The following is a 19,087-nucleotide window of genomic DNA, read 5'->3' as shown; positions in this document are numbered from 1 at the left end:
AGGACTTGGTTTTGTTCACTGCTATATTCTCAGTGGTTAGAAGAATACCTAGAATAAAATACACCTCTGCACCTTTCTCTATGTTCATATAATCCTAAACAAAGATATAAAATATGCAGTTTTTATTTTGTTTTCTAAAAATGGGATGTTACTATACACATTTCCTTCTGACTGACTTGGCTTAACCTACAACCTATCACAGATATTCCTTTAGGTCAAGATATACAGATTTAACTCATTCTCTTTGAGTTGCATATTCCACAATATAAGTGCATTACAACTTATATATTCATACCCACTACTGATGGACATTCAGGCTGTTTCCAATTTTTGCCATTCAAACAATATTACAAAAATATTGTACACACATACTTTTACATGTTGATACTTTTATTTCTACAGAATAGATTTCCAGAAGAGGAATTTTACTAGATATTCCCAAACGTTCCACAACGGCTGTAGCAATTCACATTTCCACCAATACTGAACCTAACTCATAAATCTTAAGAGTTAATTTTCTTATAATTTATGCCCACTTGCTTTCAAAAAGGATGAAGCAGCTTAAACATCTGGAAATTTAAAATGACCTTAGCAACTAATGCCCTGGGAGCAGTCAATATCCCACTGCATCTCTCCCACACCTTTAGAAACTCAGTAGTATCTGATTTACTACCATCTTTTCTAGGTTCCAAAACTAGAAGCAGTAGAAGCCACTCTCCCTTCCTCTCCCAGTAAACCCAAGAGAAAAAGAACCCCTCCAAAAGGAGAAAAGCTGGGCCATTTCACCTCTGCCTCATTTTGATTTAAGAGGCCATATGATCCAAATCTGTCCTGCCTCCTTTGCTTCTCTTGGTTTAGAGTACCACTATCTCCCGAGCCAGAAAACCTTTCAAAAGTCATTCTAGATTCTTCCGTTTTTCTTGGGATAGTCTCTAAGTCCCATCAATTCTACTTTTTAAACAACTCTCCTATTCATTCTCACTGCTACTACCTTACTTTAGGCTTTTTTTGGGGAGGAGAAGAAGAGGTTTTATATTTCCATCTTTTTTACAAAAAAATGATTAGAAGATAAAACAAAAATACAATCTCTGGTTACAAATATTAAGTGGGTATAGATGCAGAACTATCAATCAGTAGTTAAGACTGGCTAATACAATGCCTCTATTCTAAAACAAAACTAAATTAAATTTAAATAGAAGTCTCCATGAGTTCAATTCTGTGCATAGAGTCTCCGCACCTCCCTCATGTTTTTCTTTTTCTTTTTACCTTAGACTTTCATAATATCTTTCATTTGTACTGAAACAGCCTGCTAACCAGTTTCCCTCCTTTAATCTCGCTCTCCTCCAATTCATTTTTCACTTTGCAGCCAACAAATTCTTTTCAGTCAGTAGCTCCTCACTGCTCACAGAATAAAATCCAACCCCTAAGTATAGCATTCAGGGCCTTTCATGATTTGGCCCTCACCTACCTCTCCAGACTCAGCTACCACCACTTCCCACCTCATACATTATATTCCAAGAAAACTGAATTACCTACAGTTCCCAAAATACACGAAAGTGCTTTACCAACACCGTGCGTTTACCCAGCCTGTTTCCTCTCCACTACTCCACCAGTAAACCAATTATTCCCTCTTCTGTTTATACATTTTTCTCTTACTATACTTAAAACATTCATTCAACCAATATTTCAGCAGTTAATTACAGACTCAGTCCTTATCCTGATAGAATTTATAATCTAAAGAGCATTAAAGACACTAAACAAACAATAATAAGTGTGGTTAAGGCTTATAAAGAGGGTAATACAGTATATAACAAAAATGTGTATTAGATGTTAGCCAGGAGAAAGAGAGGGAGTTATAAAGGCAAGTACTGCATGCATCTGCGTACATGTGGATATTCCTTCATTACAGTCTGAACTCCTTAAGGACAGGGATTATGCCATCTTTATATCACTAGCCAGGACAGTAAATAGTAATATATAGAATGTGCACTGACTATATTAGAAAAATCTCTGCCCTATTAACTAATGGGCTAATCACTGTGGCCAGGCAAATGCAGCGATCTTACTGGCCAGGCCCAGGTCATGTGCCCACCCTTAAAGCCAACGGGTTAGATCAACTCTACCCAGGCCACACTGATTGCGAATGGGGGAAAAGCGGTTTTGAGAGAAAAATCAGGAAGCTGTTACCTAAATAAGAGGGAACGGAAGCTGCACAGGCAAAAAAAGAGCAGTCCTCTCTTTAGTGGATGTTGTAATTATCTCTTCAAAACGTATCTTGTTTCTTCCCCACGCTGGTAAGGAGTTTATGTGGGACTGACCCCTTCCCCAGCTCCAGGAGTAGGCCCTAATTTGACACAGCAGTGGTTCTCAGAGCGTGGTTTGCACACCAGCCAAATCAGGAACATCTGGAAACTTGTAACAAATACAAATTCTTACAACCCAACCCCAAACCTACTGCGTCAGCAGCTCTCAGGGTAGGGCCCAGCACTCGGTATTTTACTAAGTCTTCCAGGTGGTTCTGATGCACATTCAAATTTAAGAGCCACTGGTCTAGACAGAAAACCTGTAATTAGCAGTTTAAGGAGTCCAGATTTTAAGAGTCAGGATCCTTTACAACACAGGGATAGCCTAATTAGCATCAAGATCAGGATTTTTGTGTTACATCTGTGGGACATATCCTTTTTCTCCCCCAGAAATGAGGAAACACAGCCCCAGGAGCCAAAAACAGTCATCTTGTACTACCAGGGAAGCCAGCCTGAGAAAAAAGCTGAGACAGGGGAGAGCCAGGAGAAACGCAGAAAAACAGGACAAAGCTTAATTTTTTTTTTTTTTGGAAAGATTTTATTTTTCCTTTTTCTCCCCAAAGCCCCCTGGTACATAGTTGTATATTTTAGTTGTGGGTCCTTCTAGTTGTGGCATGTGGGATGCCACCTCAGCATGGTTTGATGAGTGGTGCCATGTCCACACCCAAGATCTGAACTGGTGAAACCCTGGGCCGCCAAAGCGGAGTGCACGAACCCAACCACTCAGCCATGGGGCCAGCCCTAAAGCCTGACAGTCTTGATCAAACCACATCAGGGGCCCCCATTTCCTTTGTACTTTTCAATTACATGAACCCATAAATTCTCTTTGTTTAAACTAAGGTGAGTTGAACTTTTTGTTATGGAAACTGAAAGTAGTGATATTCACTACATCAAGTTACACATCTATCCCTAAACATCATAAAATGTAGTAGAAATACCATCTAGTCAACTGTCTAGCCTCTCTCTAAATTAGAGTTGTAGATTTAGCAAATAAAAATACAAGACATCTAGTTAAATTTGAATTTTAGATAAACAACAAACTTTTTAGCATAAGTATATCCCAAATATTGCATGAGACATACTGCATGTATTTTATCTGGCAACTCTACTCTAAATGCCCATGGTTGATTCCTAAGTAACAAAAGAGAGGCCCAGGTCAGTCTCAGTCAGACAGATGTGACAGCTGCTCTTACAGTTCATAAATACTAGGAGAAAAATTAAACCCCAAGTCCTGAACTAATGTCCTACAACAGGTCTGAACCACCTGATTGTCCTTTTAAAACTAAGCAGACTTCTTTCTAAAAGCCAAAACGTGTTATACCCTCTATGGCAGCTAAATGTGACAAAATCCAAAATGTTGCTGTATTAAGTATTCACAGATTCTTTTCTTTACTCCCTTGGTTCCTGGCCTTTATTATATAGATCAGAGTAACGAAACAGGCAAAAGGGAGAGCTTAAAGGGAGATAGGTACTCCTGGAAGAGAAACTAAAAAGTTTGAGAAAGGGAGGAAAGAAACAAAAAAAATGAGACTGTTCAAGTTGTTATGAGAGAGTTTGCAAGTTCTAAAAGAGAGAAGGAAGTTTGGTATTAATCATGCAAAGATACTGACCAAAAATAGAGAAATCAGATTTTTAGTAGTATTGCAGTATGGTATAAATGTAATCCCTTTGGCATTTTTAAGAGGCTAGAATAAAGATTTAAATTACTTTTTGATTCAATTTAAATGTCAGGCTGGTGCCTCCTCTGAATGGAAGAGAGGAGCTATGTCACAAGGCATCCCAGCTTAATAATAATGAGATAATAACAATAACAGCAGATACCTGTTCTAAGCTCTTCTCCTTGCTATACAGATCAGGGAACTGTCAAGTCACAAGCTGGAAGTAGACAAGACTAGAACTGGAAATCCAGGCAATCTGAGCGTAGAGCTCTTAAACAGTGAGCAATGTTTCCCCATTTTATTGCAATGTCTCTACTCCAGCACTTAAGCACTATACTAATAAGCAAAAACACCGAAATATATTTTAATTATTCTAAAATACCAACAACTTTAGCACATAAAGTAAAATGAAACATGTATGCATGGCTTCCTTCTCTTTAATTTCTTCTCCCCTTCATAGCTCACCATAAAAACTAAGGACCTTAAGATAATTTCTTTTTCAAAGTTACTTTTGAAAGTAAATTACAGTACAGTCTAGATTTATAGAGTAATGTTTATAAAAGTAACTCATGAGTAAGCTTTATCAAATAACTAAGGCCACACATTATGCTGTTTCACTCCCAGTTGTTAGAGATCAGAAATCATAATACTTCAAAAAAGAGAAAAATACATAAAATATATATATATAAATAGCCTTGGTATTATTCTAAAAGTTAAATCTTTTAATTATTAAAACACATAGAGAAATATAAAGCTAAGAAATTAGAAAATAAAGTGACTAAGTCAGTTTAGAAATTACATGCTTTATAACTGGTAATAATATTCAGAATCTAATCACTTTTTACCACCTCCAAAGCTTCTACCCTCGTCCAAGCCACTATCATCCCTCAGCTTGTTTATCACAATAGCCTCCAAACCAGTTTCTCCACTTCCATCTTTTCCTACTTCCCACCAGCAGCCAGAATGATCATTTTAAGCCAAGAATCATAATACATCACTGCTCATACACTTGGATGGATTCTCATCTCAGTCAAGTTTTAAAAGCTGAAGTTCTTACAGTATCCGACATGGACACCACCATCCACACCATTACCTGTCTTCCATTTTTCCTACTTTCCCCTCATTCCACTCCAGCCACACCAGACTCCTAGATAATCCCTGAATACAAGACAGAGATGTTCCTGCCTCAGAGTAAGTCATCTGGTCTTTCCTCTACCTGGCACTCTCCCTTGCCCTCACACCTCCCATAGATCTACAAGGTTTGTTCCCTCACTTCCTTTAGGTCAGACCCTCCTTGTCCTCCTATTTAAAATAGAAGTTCCCCCACTCTCTATTTTTGTTCTTTGCTTTTTCTCCATATCATTTATCACCATCACTATGTATTTTATTTATAAATTTGTTTATTCTCTGCTCTCTTGCCTCTCTTAAAAATGTATGCTCCACAAATACAGAGAGTTTGCTATTTTGTTCACTGCTATACCTAGAAGAGTGCCTGGCAATCACATATTTGTTGAAAAACATGAATTAATTAATATACACAAACAAAAACATTTATGGGTACTTAATATGTTCCAGGTACCACACTGAGTGCTTTACAGTTATTAATTTACTAATCCTCACAACAACCCTATTGAAGTAGTGACCATTAACATCTGCATTTTATAGGTGAGGAAACCAAAACACAGAAAAGATACGTAAACTGCCGAAGGACACATGCTAGGCAGTAGCAGAGGCAAAATCTGAACTCAGGCAGTCTGATTCCAGAGTCCTTTCTCTTAACTACCCCACTATACCACCTCTAGATTTTCAACATACTGGAAAAATCAATACTTAGTTACAGAGTAGATTTTAATTGAAAGACGTGATCTATGGGTTAAAGTGGTGTTCTTGGGGCCGGCCCCAAGGCTGAGTGGTTAAGTTTTCACGCTCCGCTTCAGTGGCTCAGGGTTTTGCCGGTTCCAATCCTGGGCGAGGACATGGCACTGTTCATCAAGCCATGCTGAGGCAGCGTCCCACATGCCACAACTAGAAGGACTCACAACTAAAATATACAACTATGTACTGGGGGGGATTTGGGGAGAAAAAGCAGAAAGAAAAAAGATTGGCAACAGTTGTTAGCTCAAGTGCCAAACTTAAAAAAAAATAGTGTTCTAATTTTGTTGTTGTTGTTGTTTGAGGAAGATTAGTCCTGAGCTAACTACTGCCAATCCTCCTCTTTTTATTGAGGAAGACTGGTGCTGAGCTAAGATCCACGCCCGTCTTCCTCTACTTTATACGTGGGACGCCTACCACAGCATGGCTTTTTGCCAAGCGGCGCCATGTCCGCACCCGGGATGCCAACCAGCGAACCCCAGGCCGCTGAGAAGCAGAACGTGCGAACTTAACCGCTGCACCACCAGGCCGGACCCCTCTAATTTTTAAGGCTAGTCATTAAACTCATAAGTCATTCTACAGGTCCCAAGCTTATTACTTAATTTACTAAACTTTGGAATTTGGAATTTATCGTTTTGCAAAATGCTCTCTCACACTCATTTACTTGATACACTAATATACTCTATTCCAACACCTACATGCCTCAAATAAGGAAACTGTCAACCAGAGAAGTTAGCTTCCCCATTTCCTAGTAAACAACTGACAAGAAAGAGGAAAAGGCCTGTCTCATATTTAACTCTCAATACTATGTGACTCTGAATTCCAATTTAGAAAATGAAAATGGGTTTCTCATAACTAGATTTTAGTTTGAAAAAGAAAAAAAATTAACTTGCAAAATTCTTTTTATTTACAAACACAAAGACAAGAATTTTGAAAAGAGCTATAGTTCTCCAAATTACTTCCCAGAGTGGTCGCTATAGGCGGCCTACTTAGCATTCACACCCCGCCTCCACACGCCCACTCCCCTCAAACCCCCCCACCCCTGCCCACTCCTTCCTTCCTAATAGAATCCCTCCCCAAAACAATACCTCAGGAAAAGTCAACACCACTCCAGATTCAGGCATGGACATGGTTAATTCAAGGGTAATCATTAGTGATTGGTTCAGGAATAAGCATACGACCCAATTCTGGCCAAAAAGATGTGAGAGAAGTCTGCTAGAGGTTTTCAGAGAAAACCTTCCCTCTTCAAAAACAGAAGTAAAAGAAAAGACATCTTTCTTCTTCTTTTATCTATTTATTTTTGGTGAAGAGATTAGCCCTGAGTTAACATCTGTTGCCAACCTTCTTTTTTTTTTTCCTCCCCAAAGCCCCAGTACATAGATGTATATCCTAGTAGTAGGTCATCCTAGTTCCTCCATGTGGGATGCCGCCACACCGTGGCTTGATGAGCGGTACAAAGGTCCACACCCAGGATGCAAACCAGCAAACCCTGGGCGGAGGGAGGGAACTTAACCACTCGGCCAGGGCAGCCCCTCCCCTTCTTTCAGAAGTTGTGGGTATGGATACGATGCTTGGAATCGATACAAACACTTTGATACCAACCTGACACTGAAGCTGATCCCAAGGAGAGCAGAATTGAGCAAGGGAAAGAATATGGGTTTTTACTGACATTGTTGAACTGTAAACCAATCCTGAAGCCTAAAGATAAAATTTCTTATTTCTTAAGCCATTTTGAACTAGGTTCTGCTGCTTGCAGCTGAAAAGATATTACTTTTTTACGAAACAAATCCCAGAACTAATCTCAGAAAAAAACTTTGTGGTTAATTCTACGAATGCATATTAAAAGTTCAACATAAATTATATCATGCTGAGTTACTCTGTTGTAGAGTTAGAAAGTTAAAAAGAATAATACATATGAAAGAAGAGACTCTAAAGCAATATTTTCCCAGTACAAATAATTCATTTCAATAAAGGCTTTCTCCAAAACAACTTACACCCAATTTTAAATTTTGATTCATGATTGAATTTATTTTTTCTCAAGTTTAAAAATAAAAACTATACCGGTAAGTATTTTAGATTACATCACCACATGCTCTGGATTTGTTGTCCTATACCCTTAGACAAGGGTAGACAACTCATCTGGCCCACAAACAGAACATCAGACAGGAAATCCAAGGCTGAATAACGGTGGATGGTATGACCTCATGGTACCGACTTTGGCTTTGTGTTGGCTCATATTCATAGGGCACAGGGCAGTTTTCATATTTACATGGGACATGTAAAATGGTATGATGTCACAAACTGGACCTAGCTTACTGCCGCTTTTATACAAAAAATAAGATAACCCTCTTACTTTACATGAACTTACAAATATGCACAAGGAACAAATATACCATATATGGGGAAACAGTTTGGAAACTGATTTTACAAGGCTCGATGGCTGACCTTACCCTGTTATCTCAAGTCAAGTGCTACATATTCTAAATTTAATTGGTATAATAACACATTGGGTAACTTAAACCTACATTTGACTACAAAGCTATAGTAATCAAGACAGCATGGTACTGGTACTAAAACAGGCACACAGATCAATGGAACAGAATTAAAAGTCCAGAAACAAAACCACATATCTATGGACAGCTAATCTTTGACAAAGGAGCTGTGAACATACAACGGAGAAAAGAAAGTCTCTTCAACAAATGGTGTGGGGAAACCGGAGAGCCACATGTAAAAGAATGAAAATAGATCTTTTTTTTAGGCCATTCACAAAAATAAACTCAAAATGGATCAAACACTTAAAGGGAAGACCTGAAACCATAAGACTTCTGGAAGAAAATATAGGCAGTACACTCCCTGATATCAGTCTTAAAAGGATATTTTCAGACACCATATCTTCTCAGACAAGGGAAACAACAGAAAGAATAAACAAATGGGACTTCATCAGACTAAAGAGCTTCTACAAGGCAAGGATAAACAGGATTGAAACAAAAACACAACCCAACAACTGGGAAAAAATATTTGCAAATCATATATCCGACAAAGGCTTAATCTCCACAATATATAAAGAACTCATACAACTCAACAACAAAAAATCAAGCAACCCAATCAAAAAATGGGCAGGGGATATGAACAGACATTTCTCCAAAGATATATGGATGGCAAATAGGCACATGAAAAGATGCTCATCATCACTGATCATCAGGGAAATGCAAATCAAAACTACACTAAGATATCACCTTATATCCACTAGAATGGCTAAAATAACCAAAACAAAAAATAACAAATGTTGGAGAGGTTGTGGTGAAAAAGGAACCCTCATACGCTGCTGGTGGGAATGCAAACTGGTGCAGCTACTATGGAAAACAGTATGGAGATTTCTCAAAAAATTAAAAATAGAAATTCCATATGACCCAGCCATCCCACTACTGGTATCTATCCAAAGAACTTGAAATCAGCAATTCAGAGAAATCCATGCATGCCAGTGTTCACTGCAGCATTATTCAAAATAGCCAAGATGTGGAAGCAAGCTAAGTGGCCATCAACTGATGACTGGATAAAGAACATATGGTGTGTATGTGTGGTGTGTGTGTTACACACACACACACCACACACACACAAACAGAATACTACTCAGCCACAAAAAAGGATGAAATCGTCCCATTCACAACAACATGGATGGACCTTGAGGGTATTACGTTAAGCAAAATAAGCCAGATAGAGAAAGACAATCTCTGTATGACTCCACTCATATGTGGAAGATAAACAAACACATGGACAAAGAGAAAAGATTAGTGGTTACCAGGGGAAAGGTGGGGTGGGGGTGGGCACAAACGGTGAAGTGGTGCACCTATAGTATGACTGACATATAATAACGTATAACTGAAATTTCACAAGGTTGTAAACTATCATAACCTCAAAAAAAAAAAAACCTACATTTGTCCCAGCACTGTGTAAAATGAGCCTAACAAACTTTCAAAAACTTACTACTCACTTCTAATTCTTCAAAATTTCAAAAATGACTCTTACTCAAAACCATAAAGTTTTGCTAATAACATTGTGTTACATTTTTTTCATTATTTGCTTTGTTAGAATAAATTATCTTTATAAGTATAAAGGTCACATGTTGATAATAAATAATATCAACATTTTAAAACTGAAGTCACAAAATGAAGCTGGTTGGGTCCACAGACCTAAGATTTAACAAAATATTTGGGCACTGGGTGTTTAGGGAAAAAAAAAGATAAAAAGAAATACAACAGATTGATCTCAAGAAGCTTATCTGTTGGGGGGACAAATTATATTCAGGAAATAATTAAATGCCATAATATAACCAAGATTTTGTGTCAAAATAATAGACCATAGCCCTAGATAATTAAGGGGTTCAGTGTTAGAATTTTTGGAGGAAGAAATGAAGGAAGAGGAACTTGCAAAGGATCCTGATTTGAAGATGGGGATGGGATGGGCATAATCTAACATAAGAAGCAGCATAAGCAAAAGGCTGGAGATGGCAATAAGCAAGGTATATTCCGGGGATAGCCAGAAATGAGGCTAGAAGAGAAATGAGAATAGAAGATTGGTAATTAAGTTGGAGATGTAAATTGGTGCCATATTACTAAAGATCATGTATGCTAAGTTTAAGAATATGGCCTCTAAAAAGAAATGGAGAGTCGCTGATTATTTCTAAGTAAAGTGGTAAGACAATGAAAATAACATTTCAGTAGGATTAACCCGGCTGAAAAATTCTGGATAAATTTATGGCAGACGGGAAGAAGAAACCAGAAACAGCAACCAATTAGGAGGTACCGGTTAAGAACCTGAGTGTTAAGAGTCAGGCAGGCAGACCTGCTCTGCTACTTGCTAGCTGTGGGGCATTGAATAAGTTACTAAACACATCTAAGTTTCAGTGTCCCGTCTGTAAAGTGAGATACTAATAGTGCCTATTTTATAAGGTTGCTGTGTGGCTAAAAGAAATAGCACATATAAAAGCATTCAACATAGTTCTTGGGCTACAATAATTATTCAACAAACATTAGCAACTATTACCTTCAATACACATCATTTCAAGTGTGAGGTGATGAGGAAGTGGACAACAACATTAGAAACTAAACAGAAAGGATGACTTGGAGCGAAATTTCCATAGACTCACAAGATGTTATAACTAGAAAAGACCCTAGAGAACTGTTCCCAAAACAAAATGGCCCCAGTTTAAATGTCAGGGATGAAGAAAAGAATGGGGCAAGATAGCTCAAAAGGTTCTGACTGCAAGAGTATGCAAAGAGGTAGACTTGGAATAATTATAGGTTATCAACATGCTTTAAGATATAAGCTACAATGAACTGGGAACATACCACGTGCCAAACACTGTGCTACATATTGATACAGTATGTCTAATTCCCAGAACAACTCTGAAAGGTGGGTATTAGCTCAATTTTACAAAAGAGAAAATGGGTGCTCAGAGAGGTTAAGTACTAGCTAAACAACCTTGGGCAGGGTAGGAAGCAAAGCTAGGTTTGGGACCCCTATCATCTGTTTCCAAAGCCTGTGTTCTTTCTACCACACTCAGCCTGCATCTCCCTTTAATATCGATAAAAATTATATCATATCACATAGACATATATGTAACTATTTTTCTACCTACCTTGTTATATATGGTGACCACAAACATGTCCAATCTTTTCTACATTCTAAGAAAAACATAAAGGTATTCAGCATGAAAGCAATGATGAGAACAAATTGAAAACGCATTATCAAAGGGAGAATCACCACACTTCTAATGAAACATAGTTGGATACACTATAAACTATAATAATATTAAATGAAAGCAATGACTAATCTTTTTCAGTAAGAAGATGAGAAAAAAAAGTGGCAAGGCTCTTACATCATTTGTTTATATTAACATTTGTCCCATACTATAATATCATTAAAAAGTGACACCTAGCTCATAAAAGAAATATCTTACCACACACTTGAGAAGCATTTATCTAAGATGAACCCATCAAATGTTCAGAGTTATAAAGAAAAAATCAACCCCAGAAGTAGAATGCCCAAACTGCCAACAGTAAGGACCACACGGTGGCAGGTGACCTATTTCTTCAGTGTGTTTCTCTGCAGATACCTTCCCCAACCACAGAGCCACTGTGCCAGTTCTCCACCAGAATGTTACTTAATCTAAATTTTACCAGGATGAAAACACCACATATGCTAGAGTAAGTAACTAAGTTTCCTGGAACAATCTTTTCATCCGGTTTCAAAAAGTCAGATCCTTTACTAGGTTGGCCATCAAACTACACAGTCAGGTAACTTTGAGACTAGGAGTTCTGAAAGTATAATCCGGAGACCCCTGCGAGTCCCCAAGACCCTTACAGAGGGTCCAAGAGGCCAAAATAATTTTCACAGTATTACTAAGACATTTGCTGTTTGCACTCTCATTCTCTCACAACCGTACACTGGAGTTTTCCAGAGGCTACGACCTGTGATATCTCAATGAATGCAAGAGCAGACATGGGAATTTAGATGTCTTCTACTAAGCCAGACATTAATGATTAGAAAGCTAGACATTAAAGTTATTTGCAAAAACATAAAACAAAGCCACTCTTCTCACTTTTTTTTTGCTTTTTGGAAAATATAGTTATTTTTTCATTAAAAAAAGTTTTGTTAACATATAATGCTTTATTACTTTTAAATGAATTAAATAACTATTTTTTATAAATTTCTCAGTTTTATTCTAATGCAGTAAATATCAATAGATATAACCCACTTAAACACAAGCTCTTTGGGATTCTCAATAATTTTTTAAGAGTATAAAAGGTGTACCGAGCCCAAAAATATTGAGAACCACTATTCCAGACATTCTTCTATTTATGTTTTGCCAAAGAATTAAAACTTTTAATTTTCTAATTACTGCTGAAGAGATGTTGCTGCCCTAAAAATAATTTCAGAAATTTGTCTTGATAAGAACAAAAAGTCTACAATCTTAAAAAGAACTGTATCCATTAATTTAAAAAAGAAATAATTTATTACATCTTCCCAAAATAAAAACAGTAACAATGTCAAAACTAAAGTATGAGCTAACAGACCACTATCTATAAGCTTTGGGCATGAGTTTATGCTCATCTGTGTACTGGTAATGCTCTAATAGCTCCCAATACCAAAGACAGGGCTCTTTGAGAGGCCTATCCAGCAACTGCTCTGTTACGAAATAATCCCAATTCCCATCACAACAGGAGCGACCAAGATGCTTATAAGCAATTGTCTGCGCAATAGTCTTAGTATTTCCAAAATAAAAAGTTTTATGCTTCATCTAAACAGTTGAGTAGTTCCATTGCTTCTGGGAAATATATAAAGATTAAGACATCAAAGTTGCATTTGGATCCAACCCTTACATTGTCAGTAAGTTACTGTAGACGTATCAATCCATGTAGTCATTAGAAACCTTCAGGATGCATGGCAACAGTACTTTTCGAAAAGACAGGCTGGAGGGAAACACATTTGAAAAACAGTTTTTGAGGCCACTGGAAGCAATGATAGATAACAATTTTGCATTTATGACTCAGTCTAAAATTAAGATGAAAATCATACTTTAAAAGCTGTAATATTAATATTATAATTAAGGGCCCTAAGTCAACAACTAATTCAAAAGTTACTTAAAGCTGGGCTGTTGCAATAGCCAAGGAATGAGGTGACTAAGGACCTTAAGTAGAAAATCACTTAAAGGCTAGAGAGAAACAGTGTTCTTGAAATATTTGTTAATTCAACACCTATTTATTAAATTGTCTACTACTTGCAAGACCCTGAGCAAGCTAAAAAGTTTATAAAAGACAATTCATAGGGGGGAGTATACATAAATAAATGCAGAAGCTACTCTAGACAGAATGGAAGAAGTTCTATCTGAGAAGAGCTGGAAGAAGGAGGGAAAAGGAACGATGTCTTCTAAGAGAAGGAATCTAGGAACATACACCCTGGCAAAGAAGGCATCTAACCTGAGCCCTAAACATATATAAGATTTCAACAAGTAACCATTGAGAGTGAAAGGCATCCATCCCAAGAAGAGGAAAAAGCCTACATTCAAGGAACAGCAAGTACAAAATAGCTTCCGGAGAACTTGTGATGGACTCCAGGAGAATAGACTGGAAAATTAGGTTGGAAGCAAAAACAGAGGGACTTATATGACAAGGTAAGCAATCTGAGGCTTTTTTCAGCAGGCAAAGGGAAGCCACTGGAAGGTTTTTAAAGTCACTGGAAGATTTACCATTGGAAGGTAAATCGTCAGATGATACTTTAATAATACTGTGGATTGCACAGGGGAGATACGGACAGAGCAGTTAGTGCGCTATCATACCAGTCCACACAGGAAATAATAAGAGCTTGATCTGGGATAGGAACCAGGAAAAAGGCAGATACAAGACATGCTGTAACCTCTTCACTAATAATTTACTTAGTTTTAAATGTTTCAAAAACTTATCACACAAAACAAGGTTGGCACTCACATTATTTCCATTAAAAACCAGTCACTTCAAAGGTAACATTTCGGCATACTCAAGTGTGCTAAAAAGCTGTTAGAAATAATTAACCGTATTCTACATTAAGGCTACAAAAATGGGTAATAAAGAACAGCATACGCATATTTTCAATATTCTAAACAGAATCTCAGGATGCAAAATTTCATTCAAGGATCAACATTTTAACTCAAAAGTTTATTTCCATGGAACACACAAAGTTTGGATCAGAATTTTCTATACAACCTTATAAGACCCACATCACTACATAATTATAATAGTCAACTTTTTTTAAAAATCATTTTTGGACAACCCAACTCAACTTGGCCAATATTTTTTCACTAGGCCCACATTTTTCAAACATTTGTGCCTTCTTCATTTTCTCCCCTCCTCCCCACTCACCTCTCCACCCAACAAATTCCCTTTGTATGTCTGCAAGGCAAGATACTATATGACACAGTATGATTCAAAGGCAGTTTGAATATGTAATTCTTATAATAACAGAAATCTAGAATTATTAACCTTACTTTTTACAGCAGAGGAACCAATGATGTACTAAATTTCCATTTACATGAATGACAAATGCATCTAACCGAAATGATGCTTTACCATTAGGGGGAAACAAAGGGGGAAATACACACAATAGATGGGTGGTAAATCTTACAAACTTTGCAAAACACTACAAAGCTGCATCTGGATTGCAGTCACAATTACAAAAGCAAATAAAGAAGGCTCCAAAATGAGGGGAAAAGAAAAAAATTCTAAGTGGTCATTAAGAGTGAAAAAGGTTGATTCAACATTAGCTTTTAATATAGCATCATTTAACGCTCTATGACTAATTAAAAAAAACAAAGAGGATAATTCACCGTTCACAAGGACACAGGAAATAATTTCTACCTACATTCTATAAGAGTTATACTTCATTACACTTGCATGGGCTCAAATCTTTTCAAACGTTTCCAAAAATACATAGTCTTATAATAACTGAGGTTCCCCAATGACACACAATTTATTCTGTAGGCTTAGCTAGAACACATTTTAAAAAGACAACGAATTCATCCTCAGCGAAACTAAGGAGTCACAAAGGCCTTCTACTTATTCAAAATCATTACATAAAGCACTGTTTATAATTGCAAACAGGGTCGGAAAATCTGAAAGCTAATAATCCTAAAATGGGGTAGACTTTAAAGAAAAAAAATTACCCAACTTTTCCATTTTCCCTTCCTTTTCTTTTCCTACCAGATACACAAAATGTCTGTAAGGGTCTCAGACAAAGCTCTAAAGTAAAAATACAGTACATGTATACTTTACATTATGTGTATCCAAACCCATCACATCTATGTACACATCACACATTCACATGCAAAAAAGGAGGTTCCTCCTTTTTTTACTCTAAGAATTGAAGTTATATTAAACCCCATCCCATAAATTAAATCACCATAAATTAAAGAGTAATAAAATATTGCACGTAGGTCTTTCTGAGCGACTATATTCCGAGAAGAAAAACCTCAGACTAAGGCCATAACTGAATAAAAACGCCCAATCCCTGAAAATCACTAACCGGCATTCGGTTTCTGCAAGAGAAAAAGGGGGTTTTTAAATGAATAATCACACAGGCAACCCAGTTTCAGAAGTTAACGAAGGTAGAACACAACGAACCAAATGAGACAAACGTCTGAAATGACAAGCTTTAAAGAATTCCCCCAACGGGAAAGACTGACTTCAAGGCTAGGATATAAAGCATCCTTTGCAAGTAGAAGAATCTTGAATTGAAAAAGAAAAAAAGAGGGGTGGGGGGGGCACGACAAAAACCTGAACGACACGCAAAGGCAAAGTCAAAGAAACGGGTCTCTCCTCCCACCCCCACTCCAGCCCCCACCCCCACTCCAGCCCCCACCCCCACCCTCGCAGACAATAGGATCAGGGTCCTAACTGCAAACTTTAAACGTGTAAACCAGAAGCAGTTTTCCTGCGGCTCTAACTGCAAATCTGCCCCTCATCCCAAACCTAGCGCACCCAGGGAGACTTCTGCCCTGAAAACATCACCAAGGTCTCGTTAAACACAAACCAAACCCATCACAAGATTCTTTTTTTTCTCCCAAGTACCTGGAGGATCCATTTCAATATAAAATATCAGTTCTGTCGAATAGGGCATCATCACCTCCCTCCAGTCTGCGTCATCGCGGTCCATACTCCACACCGTATTGTACATCGCGCTGTCAGGGGCAGGTTGTCAAGAAATATATAGAAAGCATATATCTTTTTTATCTGCTATTTAAAAATCTAAAAATATATATCTGTAGAAGTCCCACACGGAAATGTACTTCGGGATTCCAACGGCCGGTACAAGTCCAGCCAAGTACCAGGACGAGGACCGGGTCCTCCTCCCCCTCTCTCCTCCTCCAGCACCCAGCAAAATGCCCCCGGAACTTTCAATCTACGGGCTTTTCTCCTCCGAGAGGTACAGAGAAGCTTGGGGGCGGAGGGTAGAGGTGTTAAAAAAGCGCCGTCCCAAAAATCCCTTCTACTCCGTCGCTCTCGAAAGAGAAAAGCTCCCACCGCCTCCAAATCTTTCCGCGGAAGCCACTTTTGTGTCCTTCGAGGGAGGGAGAATCAAGAGGGAAAAAAAGAACGCGTTGGGAGGAAGGTGGGGAAGTGACAAAGGAAGGCATAAAAAGGGGGCTGGGGATTGCGTTCAAGTTTTGGGGTCCCACTGGTCCGCAGACAGTGATCCCCTCAGGGGCCGGGACTCGCGCTCCGTTCTGGTCGGGCTCGGAACCGAAGCTGCTGCAGCCTCAGAATCGGGGCCGGTCCGAGAGTCCAGTAAGCTCTGCTCGGCTGGGCGCTCCCGCTGGGCTGCGAGCAAGCCCGCCAGGACCGGCTCCCCTCACGCTCTGCCCTGACTCCAGCCACTAGAGTTTCATTTTAACGGCGCGGAGGGGGACACCCTCCCCCGCCCCCCACGCTCCCCCGCTGAGGCGCCACCCAACCGCGCCGAGCAAGGGGGACAGTCAGCATCACCACTGCCCCTTCCACTCTACCCCGCCTCAGTGTACTAGGATTCTGTCAGGTGCCTGAGAAAGGGTTCAGAAAACTGCCCACCATCTCGGCTTTCAACTTCCTCCACCGCTTTCTAGGCCTCGGCTCCTTTACCATCCATCCTCTCTCCCCCCGGCCTCGATGAGAATGGTACGGCCCGGGCGCTGGCCGCGCGCCAGGAGTCAGTGCCGGGAGCACGCGAGCCAGGCGGGGAGGGAGGGGAGCGAAGGAAGGAGGGGGGAAGAGGGACAAGGTAGACGCTGATTGGCTGATCCCGGTTGCCGGAGCCCGGAGCCTGCGTCTTTTGTCTGCCTCGCTCCAGCCAAGGAGCGGGAGACGGCTGCGCGCCCCAAGTGGGCCAATTAGGAGCCAGCCGGCGCCGGCCGGTGAGGCGGCGATTGGTCGGAGCCCAGTTACTAAGCGGGACAAAGGCAGAAGGGGGAAAGAAAAGAAGAGGGGGAAAAAAAAAAAAAAGAAAGAAAGCGCAAACGGCGGTTACTGACAGGCTGGGAGCGCTCGGGGGCTCAAGCTGCCCGGAGACAGGCGGGGCTCCCGCTGAGGCTCGGTCGGCCCGGACGCGAGAAGAGAGGGGGAGGCCGGGCGGGCGCGATCCCCGCTGCCGGGGACTGGCTGCGGGGGAGGGGAGCGGACGGAGAGGGGCGCGGGCTGTCACTTGGCGGGACGCGCGCTCTTCTGGTCCTTAGGAGGTCCCCGGGCAGAGTCCCTCCCCACAGACCTCTTCACCGTGCTGGGACAGCCCTCCCCACCCCCATGATAAGTTGTCCAATAAAGCCAAGGTCCCCAGACCCACTCGCAGGACCGTTACCGCTCAGTGAGAAGATGTGCCCATGGACCCCTGCAACCCGTCCCGGCTTCTCCCTGGAGCAGTTAGGCGTTTCTTAAGGAGGCATTTCGCAGTCGCTCTGCGCTTCCCACCCAGGGACTTTTGAACCCAGAGGAAACTCCCCACACCTGAAATAAATAGTGGGGCGCCACAGCAGGCCCCTCAGCTCGAGTGCTCAAGCCAGAAAAAATATTTTGTAGTTATGGTGCGTGTATGGTTTCTGAGATAAATCTCAGGTGTTGGTGTCCCTATCCAAAAGGGCTCTTTCCCTGACAGACCCCCTTCCAGAGACGCCCAGTCCCTCCCCCCAAGCTTAAAACTATGATAGGCTTCAGTATGAAAATGCTGAATATTTCCATGCATTTCAGAAACAGCTAATTAACTTGCTAAGGAACACTGAATAGCCAAAAGCAGATTTGTGTCTCCTGAAGGTTGTGCCTGGAATTGCCATTCTGCATACCCTACAATACAGTCTGGGGAGGCCAAAAACTGCTCCGTTTCCTCTTTACACAGGAGTAACAAAGCCTATTGTGTTCGGGTTGACAATCTGATTTAAGCCCTAGCAAAACCTCCTACCCCGAATGGCTCTGCTATATTGATTCGTGCCTGTGGAAGACTTGCCACGTTTCACCCAATACCTCCTAAAGTGATTCTGCCTTCCTTAAAGGTGCTCTGACTGAGTTGAGACAGTTCTTGGGAGCAGACAGTCGAAATGTATATGAACTGAGTATAGGGTCGTGGATTTAAAAGAGCCAGTAAGAATGAACGGACAGGGTTGAGCTGAGAAACATCAGGATTCTTATATGCTTTCTTACATTTCTGAAATCCAAATGTGGTTCAGAAGCCTCATCAACTTTGGGGCAAGGCACGTTGTTG

The 19,087-nt window shown here is 40.0% G+C and overlaps 1 protein-coding gene across 2 annotated transcripts in view; it reads right to left on the bottom strand.

The window, feature by feature from the left end:
• Positions 1-19,087, bottom strand: part of PIK3R3 (phosphoinositide-3-kinase regulatory subunit 3) — a 108,577-nt gene that overhangs the window by 87,376 nt on the left and 2,114 nt on the right. The window contains exon 1 of one of the 2 annotated variants that reach the window (XM_014827866.3): positions 16,435-17,299. The exons of the other annotated variant lie outside the window; for it this stretch is intronic. Coding sequence (XP_014683352.1) covers positions 16,435-16,540 — 106 coding nt within the window. The 5' untranslated portion in view covers positions 16,541-17,299. Of the gene's footprint in view, positions 1-16,434; positions 17,300-19,087 lie in introns of those variants that run through there. 2 annotated transcript variants of the gene reach the window in all.

The sequence above is a fragment of the Equus asinus genome, chromosome 5, assembly GCF_041296235.1.
Source record: "Equus asinus isolate D_3611 breed Donkey chromosome 5, EquAss-T2T_v2, whole genome shotgun sequence".
Classification (NCBI taxonomy): domain Eukaryota; kingdom Metazoa; phylum Chordata; class Mammalia; order Perissodactyla; family Equidae; genus Equus; species Equus asinus.
This window is presented reverse-complemented; position numbering and strand designations above follow the sequence as displayed.